At 39.0% G+C, this 13,101-nt stretch overlaps 1 protein-coding gene across 1 annotated transcript in view; it reads right to left on the reverse strand.

Moving 5' to 3' along the window:
* The window catches only part of frem1b (Fras1 related extracellular matrix 1b), a 213,661-nt gene that overhangs the window by 157,458 nt on the left and 43,102 nt on the right, over positions 1-13,101 (reverse strand). Inside the window, exons 6-7 of the mRNA XM_069938520.1 lie at positions 4,066-4,389; positions 1,930-2,038 (exon numbers count right to left, since the gene is read on the reverse strand). Of these exons, the coding sequence (XP_069794621.1) occupies positions 1,930-2,038; positions 4,066-4,389 (433 nt within the window). The remainder of the gene's footprint in view (positions 1-1,929; positions 2,039-4,065; positions 4,390-13,101) is intronic.

Consider the following 13,101-nt stretch of genomic DNA (forward strand, 5'->3'; position numbering starts at 1 on the left):
GGAGGACACAATATCAACAACCTTCGCTCTGCACATGATACTGTACAGATCGCAGACAGTGAAGTAAGTTTACACAAATTAGTATCTAGGGTCAACACAGAGACCAAAAGACTTGGCCTAACTTTAATCAAAAAGAAAACTGAAGTAATGGTAATATCAAAGAAACCTGATATTCCAAATTGTAGGATCGTATTGGGTAATGAAACCCTGAAACAAGTTCACAACTTCAAGTACCTTGGATTATGGGTAACATCTGCTGGCAAATGTGAAATAGACATAAAAGCAAGAATAACAATGGAAAGAACAGTATTTATAGAAATGAACAACAACAAAGCAATTGACATCTGCCTTAGAAACTCTCAGCTGCTACATTCTTCCTATATTGATGTAACGCTACGAGTCATGGACCATCACAAAAGCAATGGGGAAAATAATCAATGCAGCAAAAATGTAGTGTCTCAGAAGAATGCTATGCATATCATAGAAGGATAGGATTATAAACTAAAGTTCTACAAAGAACAAAAACAGGCCTGTTTCCACTCCGTAAATCGTTATATGGTTATATGGTTAAAATCTATATTACTTAGAAGAATCAGAAAACAGCAATCAAAATTCTTTAGACACATCATGCGGAGAGATACATTAGAACATTAATTACAACTGGAAGGGAAAAGAAACAGAGGTCGACAGAGAATGAAAATGATAGATGGATTAACAACATGATTAGAAACAGGGGAGGCAAAAGCTACAATTCAGAGGGTCAGAGACCATGATGGATGGAGAGACATGATCGCCCACGCCAAACGGCAAGGCACCTGAACAGTAAATAAACATGATTTTGCTTTTGTAGATATTACCTTTTAAACAAAAAATTGTGAGGAAACAATTGTAATCAGTCCAAAAGTGAAAATATGGTCGAGTGTGTCCAGCCTGGAGCCAGAAAAATTCACAGTTCATTTACAGGGATCAAGCAAGGTCAGGACTCATTTGAGAAAAGCAAGTTGTTGTTCCACAGATGCACAATGGTTTCAGCCTTTTATTTGGGTCTACAGTACACAAGTAATTGGATTTTCAAAGCATTTATTTTTAATGGAGACAGCTTAAGAATAAAATGAATGATTAGAAATTAATATTGTTTATAACTTCTTGGAATTCAAGTTGATAATTGTCAAATACAACTTCTTCATTAACTTAAAGAAACTCATGAGAAATCAAGGCTATTTTGTTTGGCAATCTATACACATTTTGGCTAAATTTCTCCCATTTCATTTAAAGTTTGAATTTACATAATGCTCAGTGGAATCTGATTCTGCACCTGCCACAGCCCCTCAGTACCAAAAACACTCACTCCTTTGATTTATTCCTCTTTTGTAAAGGTATTGGGTATTACTGGACAAAATGTTATGGCAAAAGCATCCTTGAGAGCTTTGTTGGTTTGTGCATTTGCCATGTGTGCATGAGTAGGACCTCAATTCTTGAATCGTGTTCACACATGTGCTCAGTACTCAATGGAGAATGGCAAAAGCTGGAACTTTGCAGTCCAGGAATACTGAACCCAACTCTACTAGGCAACTGATGAAATAGGCTGATTTAATCATACTGGAAATCAAGCCTGATGCAGTCTGGTCTTCAGGCAAAAAAAACAAAAAGGTTCAGGTTCTGAAAATCTCCGTTTAAAAAAAAATGGAAACTGCTGAAAATACTTCAGACTGGTCTGCAGGACTAAGTAGAACATCAGCCATTTGGAAGTGGAAAAGTTGGGTTGGACTAGCAGAAGAATCAATGCTTTCATTCAGTGACAATCATAATGAAGTCAGAAATTTCAGAATTGCAATTACATCTAAATGCAAACTGGTAATTCCCTGCAAATAATGTTTTCATTAAAATTAAAAAGGAACCATAAAAAGGAAACTAATCAATTTCACATACCCATATTCCAAGAAACCCTTGGTGCATTCGTATCTGCTGTTCTGATTGAAAAGTGAACAACTATGGAAGCACTGGCTGCGAAAAATGTGTCTATTGCCTGAAACTCAACCTAAGGTGTAAAAGAGAACAGAGAAAATTAAAGTTTGCATGAATTAAATACAAATGCCCTTTAGAAGCATTCCTTTTTGGGAAATCTATTTCAGTCAGAAAGATTTGACCAACATTACAAAAAATGCAGACCCTGGGAATCTGAAATAAAATGCTGGAAATTCCCAGCACCTCCAACAGCACATTTAGAAAAAGACTGAGAACTCTCTCCAAAGGAAATGCTTGACCTGGTTAACTTTGCCAGGATTGGTTTTTATTTTAGACCCCTAGTTCCATTCCTGGACTGGGTTCTCAATTAGAAACATAGAACATTACAGAACAGGAAAACATGCTCTTCAGCCCTTGTAGTCTTTGCTGCATTATTATTCTGTCTTGTCCCACTGACCTGCACCCAGTCCATACGCCTTTATACACCTCCAATCCATGTACCTAATGTTATGGGCCCAGAGGACCCCAAAACCCAGCAGCAATAGAAGTTCACCAAGACAATTGATTACTTAAACAAAAGGAACTTTTAATTTTCTTTAAACATAAAAACAGTATTAAATGTTAACTTATTACTATTAATTTAACTTCCTTCTAAGTCTAAGTACCCATGTATGTAATGTGTGTATGTTTAGAAAAGTTATTTGATTCACAGTCCAATATCACTTCTCACTCCTCCAAGTTCACCAGTATCAGGCAATTATTATACTATGCGCAGAATATAACATTTATGAATTTACATCAAGCTCCGGTGCTAAAGGTAATTGGTTACCATTCAGAATGGTTCTTGTTGGTTTGAGAGAGAAATTTATTGCTCGTTGGACGCACACAAACTGATTTACTTCCATCAGCCATTTCAGTGTCTTGCCGAAGAAACTTGCCCCATCAGGATTTTCCAAATGATAACCTCTTCTTCTGCAGGTCACCACAGAGTTCATTTGTTTCCCTTATTTCAGGTGAAACACTCTATCAGGCAATTATTAGCCAGCCACTCCCTCCTGTATGAGCCACAAGGGTTTTCAACAAGCTAAACTCAGAACTCACAACCCATCTTCAAAATGGGGTTTCAACAAGCTGCCAGCTTGCCATGACTGCAGAAACCAGTTCTCTCTCTCTCTCTCTCTCTCTCTCTCTCTCTCTCTCTCTCTCTTTCTTAGATAAAGCCTGTTTAGTCTCCTCTCTCTCTCTGCTTACAAGAACCACATGATCTTTTTAGAACAGCAAACTGCATCCAGACAGATTGTGGCACTGGATCCAAACTTCTGAGTCGGTTCATCTGTTGCTTTTGAAATTCTTTAGCAAAGTAGTCTCCTTGTTTTATTGTCTTTGTGAAGGCTCTTGGTATCTGCATGACTCACTTTTAGCAAAGGTCTTGCATTTTAAATGAAATCTGTTTTGTGAAATGTTTGTTTGTGACCTATACTAAACCCCCACAATCTATCTCCTCCAAAAACATATTTATATGTGTTATAAAATATGATATAGCCTGTCATACTGTCCAAATCATTCTTAAATGTTAAAATTGAGCCCACATTCACCACTTGATCTGGCAGCTGGTTCCACACTCCCACTAATCTGTGTGAAGTCCCCCTAATGCTCCCCCTGTTCAAGATTTTCTTTACGAGTAAAAGAATCATGACTTTTTAATAAACAGAGAAACTGACCTGAATAACACAAGGGTGTAAATTTTCTATTTTACAATAGCATAGTTTTAGTAAAAATATGAGGGTATTGCTCAAAATTGAATGATATCTGGGGGATTTTAAAATCTGAAGAATTTGGAATGAAGAAAAAGGAGGGAGATTAAACATTTTAGAGTCAGAACAAAGTATGAGCTAAATTGGGGAATAGCATCATTTTATTTAAACTGGGTTTCTAATTTCTGAAGTTATGGGACTGGTTTGGGAGTTAAGTTGTGGAAATGCCCAGCAACAGTGAGGCCAGAAAACTAACATAAAACACAGGAAAGGATATTCATACCTAAAGTGAAGAGGGAGAAAATTTCATATCTTCATTAAACTTTTGGAAACTGATTCAACATACCTCATAATTCCTTCTTTCAGGATAGCTCATGTTCGGCGGTTGATACGCTATCTTCATGTCATATAAATCCTGCTGGCTGAATGAAATGACAGGCTTGGTATGGTCATCCAAATGAGTGAGGTACCCTTCATCAGGAGGTTTGGTGATGTTGAAAATCAGTCTGTCCTTTGATGTCTCATCATCTTCTGCATCAATTGTGGCAATGCTCATTGGCGTCAAGATGAATTGATCAATCTCCAGGATATACATTGACATGAAGGCCGCTTTTGGTTGCTGATTTGCCATTGCACCCTTTATAGCAACTCGAAGCCAAGCACATTCCACCTGTAAGAGAATATTCTAGTTGGTCACTGCTTGATCTATGATATAAAAAGTATTTAAGATTCTGCTAAAATTCATGAAAGTTCAAAACCAAATAAGTAATTTTGTGAACATAGAGCATTTTCAACAACATTTCAATTATTAAGATTTCACCCTCCTTAGATTAAAACGACCATATACCAATGGCTTAGTTAATGATTTTCTGTATGTGGCTAGTCAAGTCAGATCCAAAACCTATGTTGTGCATAACATAAGCATCAATGGCATTAAGAGTACTTTTAAGTGGTTTCAATATGTCCATGGCTTATAAAATTCTAACTGGATTTAATTTTGTCACAACCCTGAAGCATTGTGCTGCATCTGAGTTTCTTACTGGAAGAGCTCACTGAAAAGATAAATGATGCATCATTTTAAAATTGATCTGTAGTTGCTTCAAACAGATATTTAATTTCCCAACATTTAAGCACAAAATATATTTCCAAGAGACAATGGGTATGGGAACATTGCAATGGATTTAATTATGAAGATTAATTATTAATCGTGATAAACGCCAGAGATACTGGAGGAACACACAGAAGGTTACAGGTTGAATCTATAATTTTGCAGTTATTTTTACTATTGTGTTGATCTTTTTCATTTAGGTTCTCCTCATCATTGGGAGAAATGTATTGATGTCAAGATATGTAATCACAATTTTGTCAACACAGTTAATAACATCAAAGTGCTTTAATGCAGGGATTTCCTCCTTCTATTTGAAAGGAAGACAGAAAGAAGACAGGCAGAGAGAAGGTCCCTATGAGAGACTTGTTCAGAAAGTGATGATGCATGGGATCCTTGGTACCTTGGCTGTGTGGATTTTTAAAAAATTGGTTTGGATGTAGAAATATAGAGTGCAATTGTGGAAGGAAAGTATTCTGCCTGGAGGTCAGCGACTAGTGGAGTTTGGCAGGGATCTGTTCTGGGACCTCTGCTTTTTGTGATTTTTATAAATGACTTGGATGAAGAGGCGGAAGGATGGGCCAGTAAGTTTGTGGATGATATGAAGTTTGGAGGAGTTGTGGATGGTACTGAAGGTTGTTGCATGTTACAAAAGGATATAAGCAGGATGGAGAGTTGGGTGTAAAAGTGACAGATGGAGTTCAAACTGGCTAAGTGTGAGATGATGAATTTTGGAAGGTCAAGCCAGAAGGCAGAGCACAGGGTTACTTAAGAGCGTAGACGAACAGAGGGACCCTGGGGTCCAAATCCATAAATCTCTCATGGCCACCGCACAGGTTGAGTGGATCATTAAGAAGGCCTATGGGATGTTGGACTTCATTCATGGGGGATTGAGTGCTATAGCCTTGTCGCTTCACCCTGTTCTGGTCTACCTGGAGAATGATGCCTCAAATGTCTTCATTGACTTCAACATGGCATTTAATATGATCATTCCCCAGAGGCTGGTGGAAAAGCTGTCCTCACTGCAACTCAACACCCCTATCTGTAACTAGATCCTGAACTTCTTAACAGAAATTCTGCAGTCTGTCTGGGTTGGCAGTAGAGCATTAAGCACCATTATGCTGAGCACTGGCACACCTCATGGCTCTGTGCTCAGCCCACTCTTATTCATGCTACTGATCATGACTGCATTGCCAGATCCAGCTCCAACAGTGTCAACAAGTTTGCAAATGACACAACAGTAGTTGGCCTCATCAGCAATAACAATGAGTTGCACTACAGAGAAGAGCTAGAAAATGTTGTGAAATAGTGCAAGAGTAACAACCTGAATCTTCAGGAGGACCAGGAATGACCACCCTCCACTGCACATGAACAGTTGACAGAGTGGAGAGCATAAAGTTCCTTGTGTGATGCTTCTTCTATTACAATAAAGAAACTTAGGTTCTTTTTTTTTAAAAAAAGCTAGATTTATTAACTGTGGGGAACACTGTATTGTAGTCATTGTACTAGTTGGCCCACACCAATACTGTAACTCTTCCCTCTCCAGGATCCCTAAAGGCAGTATTGCCAAATCCCCCTGCCTTGGACTTAAGAATGACTGTAAGTTTATAATGATTAAAGCCTATTGATCTCAACTTCTGGCTTGTCGGGTCTAATTGATAGTGCTACATTAACTAAGCAAACAGCATGCACGACAGAGCATACACATGCCAGAACTCATGAGGAAGACATCCATCTTCAACATTCTGCAGATTCTTTACACTCCGTCTCCTCCTTGTGGTAGCACTCTATCACTACATTCTCTTTCCTTGAGATGTTTAATCAATTATGACATTTTAATACAGTTTCTTTCAATTTAAAGTTTAACACAAATGTAACATGAACATCAGCAACACAAACATTTAAGTGTGCAGTTCTTTTTCTTTTATAGATTCAGTCTGTCAGGTGCTTTGACAGCTTGTGTGGATCTTCTTAACACAGGTGCTTGAGTCAGTTCTGCAGGTGCTTGTGTCAGCTCTGCTGGTCTACTACTGCCTAGCAGAGGTGATGTTTCCTCAGTTTCCGTGCAAGCTGAATCCTCTGCTTCTGTGTGTTTCTCCAGTATCTCTGGCATTTTCAGCAGGCTCCTTCGATTGCTTCTCAGTATTTGACCTTCCTCTGTTCTGACAGTGCAGGATCTTGGATTTGCTTCTCCCAGAACAATAGCCTTTTTGTCCCAAGGGTTAGAATTTCTGATCTTCACTGTACCATGTTGTGCCAATGACCCTAAGCTCCTCGCTGACTTGCCATCATTTGCCTTTTGTCTCCCTTGCAGACATTTTTGTTTCCGTTTGACATCTCGGTTCTGTTTGGGCCTGTAGAGTGGGGAAGTGTGGTGCGTAGTCTACATCCCATCAGAAGCTCAGTGGGTGATATGCCATGTTCAAGTGGTAAAGATCTGTAACTCAAAAGAGCTAGATATGGATTTGAGCCACTGTCTAAAGCTTTCTTGAGTAACTGTTTAACTATGTGAACTCTTTTGACTGTAGATGCAGAGGACCTGAAATCACATGTTGGAAATCATACTCTTTTGGAAAGTTCTGGAATTCTCTACAACTATAGTCCATTGCCACTGTAGACAATTTGAGCAATTCCATGTCTTGCAAAGATCAAATTCATATATTGGATCACACAAGCTGCAGACATGTTATGAAGCAATACAATCTCTGGATAGATCAATAACCAGCAAGTAATTTTTCCATTGATGTGGAACAGATCACTCCTAACTTTCTGTCATGGTTCTGCTGTCATGGTTCTGTCTGCTTTCTGTGATGTTTCAAACAAGTTTCACAGCTTGAAACCATCCTGTCAAGGTCAGCATTTATCCCTGGCCAATAAACAGCAGTTCTGGCCCTTCTCTTGCATTTTTCCATTCCAAGGTGCCCCTCATGCACCCTTTTCAACATCTTTCGTCACAGTGATTGACGAATGACAATTCTGCTCTGTCTGTAAAGCCCATGGACAACACTCAGCTCAGACATTCACCTTTAGGCCATCATTCAGTTTCTTGATGGTTTTTGTAGAACTGTGCCCTTTTCTGTTTCAGCTGTGATCTGTTTGGATTTCATGTCAGATACGGGAAGAGATTCAATGATCAGGTTCAAATGGAGATTCGCATCTGTCTCTGTGGAACTCTCATTGTGTGATTCACTCTGCGTCATTCCCATGAATAATTCATTAGGTGACACAATAAGTTTCCATGGTGTGTACACCAATTCAAAGTCATAACGTTGTAGCTTTCTCATCAGTCCTTAGATTCTCAAAGACATTTTACTTGATTATCATGATTAATGGTTTGTGGTCTGTCTCTCCCATGAATGTTGGTAGACCATACATATAACTGTGGAATTTCTTGAGATCATAGACCAGTCCTAGACACATTTTCACAATCTGTGCATATTGGCATTCAGATGTTGTGATCTTCCTTCGTGCATATGGTACTGGCCTTCATTCTTCTCCTATAGCTTGAAGTAGGATGGCACCTATTTCATCTTTTGAAGTGCATCTTTCTGGATGCATCAAAGAACATCAAAAGCACTGGTTCTGTTGTTAGAATGGTCTTCAGTCATCCCTATTCTTCCTCGTGGCTGTCTGTCCACATGAATTCACATTTGTACTGTAACAACTTCCTTAAGTATATTGTTTTGGAAGACAGGTTTTGGAAGAAATTGATCATTCCCAGCACTTTCAATACACCTTTATTGTCAGTGGGTCTGGGCATCTCTAAAATTGCTTTCACCTTGCTCTTGTCTAGCTCTACACCTGCCTCTGACAGTTTATCTTCCAAAAAGGTGATTTCCTTCACACCAAGCTGACATTTAACTTTAATCCATATTTATGGATGCATTGTAGCACTTTGATCAGCCTCTCATTGTGTTGTTTTTGTGTGGATCCCCATAAGATCATGTCATCCATGTACACACATACCCCATTTATGCTTTCTATCATGTGTTCCATTGTCCTGAGGAAAACTTCTGGAGCAGAGGAAATTCCAAAAGGCATCCTCAGCAGAGGTATCAGCCAAATATTATTAAATATTATTAAATATACAGTGTTTTGTGCTATCACCATGCAGTTTTATTTGCCAGAAGCCCTGAGATGCATCCAATTTAGTAAAAGACTTTGCACCAACCATCTCACTTGCAATTTCATCCCTGGTTGGAATCTGATAATGTTCCCTCTTTATATTGGCATTCAAGTCTTTTCACTCCATGCACAGTGTAGGTCACCGTTCTTCTAAGTATCACACACCATTGAATTCACCCATTCTGTGGGCTCCTCCACTTTCTTTTTGACACCTAGTGCTGTCATTCAGTTGAGTTCCTATGAGGTTTTTTTTAGTGATGTTGGAATGTGCACTACTAGCTGTGGGTCCTCTTTTAATTGTATCTTATAGGTGAATGGTAGTATTCTAGTCCCCTTGATGATGTCTGGAAATTGATTCAGTATTTCCCCTATGCTCTTCTGTGCATGGTCACTGTTAATGTGGTACACCCTCTTGACTAGGTTTAAGTTTTCAAATGCTTTGTCACCAAGCAGTTAATAATTCCCATCTGCGACTACTGCAGACTTGAGGTGGTGCTCTTTATCTTTGAATTTCACCTTGAGTTTATATGTACTTTTTGTGTCAATGCTCTGTCGTTTTATGCTTTGAGAAGTACAGCATTGGCATGGATGTTTGGCTTTATCTTCATTGCCCTGATGTTGTGTTCAGAGATCAAATTGACCTTTGACCTGTGCAACTTGAAAGGAATGTTTGTTCCATTTGTATGCAATGACACAGTCCATTTATCCTCCTCAACACTGCCCATGAAAAGGGTACCATTGAGAACAGTTTATTCGATAGTGAGTACTCTTTACTTCTGTTTAGTTTCCATTTGAAAAATAAACGCTGCTTTGCATAGTGATTCTGCCCTTTGGAGACTTTCCCATAAGCTAGGAATTGCTTTGGTGCATGTTTAGTGCCACATCATATACAATTGAATGTCTCTCCATTTTTTTTTTGTTTCCTGTATCTCATATTTTGTTTGTATTTGTGTCCAGACACTGTGGCTATGACTATACCTTCATTTTCACTGGTTTTCACACTTTCACCAAATATTTTTGCAGAACTAATTCACAGCTCCAGCTTAGGTAAGCTCTGTCTCTCACAGCAACCTCTCTCTCACTTTCTTATCATTAATTCTGAACACAATTTGATCGCAGATCATTGAATCTTGCAGCGATCCAAAATTGCATGTTCTTGCTTTTAATTTTAAATCTGTTAAAAAAGTATCAAAGCTTTCTCCCTGCAGCTGTGTGTGTGAGTGAAATATGTACCTCATGAAAATTTCATTTTTCCTTAAACAGTATTCATTAAACATTTTGATAACCTTGTCAAACTTGCCCTGGTCTTTTTCCTTGGCAAAAACCCTTTAAAGATTGAGGTCCAATCATGTTAAGTCGCATTGCGATCTTCCATGTAACCGGTTCATTATTGATTCCAATGGCTTGCAAGTACAGCATAAAGCTTTGTTTAAACAGCCACCAGTCATGGTTGACATTTCCAGTCCAGTTTACAGCATTAGGAGTTTTCAAACTCTCCATCTTTTCAATGCTGATATTGACTAATACTCACTATGTACACTGTGTGTTTCTTTCACTTCTGTGTACAGCAGAATTAGGCTGTTTCTTCCACTCCTGTTATCATGTGATGTTCCTTCTATTACAATAAAGAACCTTGGGTTCTTTTTAAAAACAAAAACAACTAGATTTATCAATTAAGCAAACGCCATGAAGGACAGAACATACACATATCAGACCTCATGTGGAGGCTTCCATCTTGAATCTACCCAAGATGCAACAGCATTCCCCAGATGCTACACACTCTGTCTCTGACTCCTCCTAGTGGTAGCACTCTATCACTACACCTTGGAGTTAATTAATGACCTACTGTGGACACTCAATATCTCTTCATTTGTCAGGAAAGTGCATCAGTGACTGTACTTCCTGAGAATACTAAGGCAGCCACCATTATGTCAACCATCTGTAGGAGCTCTATCAAGAGCGTAGTGACCAACTGCATCATAGTATGGTACAGATGCTGCAAAGAAATAGATCAGAAGTCAATCCACTGAATCATAAGAGTGGCACAGAGGATTAAGGGAGTCATCCTCCCCCCACACTCCCCCCCCCACCCCCACCAATCAATTTGATCTACTGGGATCATTGTCTGAAGATGGTGTGCAAAATCATTGAGGACCCCTTCCACGTTGCACACAGCATCTTTCAGCTACTTCCATCAGGGAAAAGATACAGGAATAAAAGAGTTAACACCACCAGGCTGAGGAACAGCTTCTTCCCACGGGCAGTGAGAATGGGGAATGACCAAAGGAACTGCTCACACTAACCATCCGAGATACTCATATGTAGAAAACAAAATCTATTTATTTATTTATTTGTATTGCTGAACTACTTATTCTCCATATGTATTGTTTGTCTATATGAGTGTTATGTCTGGTTGTGTGTCTGCATGTTTTGCACTGAGGACTGGAGAATGCTATTTCATTGAGCTGTACTTCTACAATCAGGTGACAATAAACTTGATTTGAGAGGTGATGTTGCAACTCTATAAATCTCTGTTGAGACTACATTAAACTATTGTGTTCAGTTCTGGTCATCTCATTATAGGAAAGATGTGGAAGCTATGGAAAAGAAATTTACCAGGATGTTGCCTGGATAGGAAAATAGGTCTTAAGAGGCAAGGTTAGCAGAGTTTGGATTTTTCTTTTTGGAGTGAAGAAGGATGAGAAGAAACTTATTAGAGGGCTACAGGATTATTAGAGCCAATGCCTTTTTTTCCCAGGCCAGGAATAGTAAACACCAGAGGACATATGTACAAAGTGAAGGGATGAAAGTTTAGGGGAGACATCAGATATAAGGTTTTTTTATATAGAGAGTTGTGGATGCCTGGAGTTGTGGATGCCAGGGGTGGTGGTGGAGGCTGGAACATTACAGGCATTTATAAGACTCTTAAGCACATGGATGAAAAAAAAAAGAGGGTTACGAGTCAGGAAAGATTAAGGAATATGTGGTTGGCACAACATTGAGTACCAAAGGGCCTGTACTGTGCTGTAATGTTCTATGTTACGGTGGAGAGAAGGCAGATTAAGGAATATGTGGTTGGCACAACATTGAGTACCAAAGGGCCTGTACTGTGCTGTAATGTTCTATGTTACGGTGGAGAGAAGGCAGATTAAGGAATATGTGGTTGGCACAACATTGAGTACCAAAGGGCCTGTACTGTGCTGTAATGTTCTATGTTACGGTGGAGAGAAGGCAGTGATGACCGAGAGAAGACCAAGAGATTGAAAGACAGTAAGCTTTTTGTCAACATAAATGTTAAATCTTATACTTTTTCCACAGAGGTTGTCTAACTTGATGAGTATTTCCATTATTTCCTGTCTTATTTCAGTCTTCCAGCATCCAGAGTATTTTTTGGATTAAGTGAGGGATACAAATCAAACATATCACTTGCAGTCTCTCTCACCCACATCTACATCAGGGCAACACAGTTAGCATAGCAGTTAGAGCAACAGCTTTACAGCGCCAACGATCTGGACCAGGGTTCAAATATTGCGCTGTCTGTAAGGAGTTTGTACGTTCTCCCTGTGTCTGCGTGGGTTTTCCACAGGGTCTCTAGTTTCCTCTCACTGTTCGAAATGTACTAGGGAATGCAAGGTGTAAGGTAAAACATCATGAGATGGGAATGTGTAAGGAGTTACCCTGTACAGGGCTGTAACAAGATGTGAATGCATCCTTGTACTTACAAGATAAGAGAGACATTGATGGATTGAGAGGCAGGAAGCTAGCAGGGAAAGGATAGCAACAGTTTTAGTCATTGGACAAGTAATGATATGATGATGTTCTAAGCACGTATCCAAGGGTATAAAAAATCACCATTTTGCTGATAACGGCAGAATGCATTCTCCGACTAACATGGTTAGTTGCAAGTGTTACAATCCGGTAATAAAGAACAAAGAACCCTGATTTCGACTCAGTCTGGTGTTTGTCTCACTCATTCATGAACAAAGCAGACCTAACAAAGGTCATTGGGTGTAAATTTGGGCAACATAGTCTCGTGGGCCTAAATGGCCTGTTGCCGTGCTGTATGTCTAAATTTAATTTAAAATTTAAATTAAAAAATAAATAAATAACAGATAAGGTGTTGACCAAACCTTATTTTAGTAAGGTAGAACA

The sequence above is a fragment of the Narcine bancroftii genome, chromosome 5 (genome assembly GCF_036971445.1).
Source record: "Narcine bancroftii isolate sNarBan1 chromosome 5, sNarBan1.hap1, whole genome shotgun sequence".
In the NCBI taxonomy this organism is placed as follows: Eukaryota; Metazoa; Chordata; class Chondrichthyes; order Torpediniformes; family Narcinidae; genus Narcine; species Narcine bancroftii.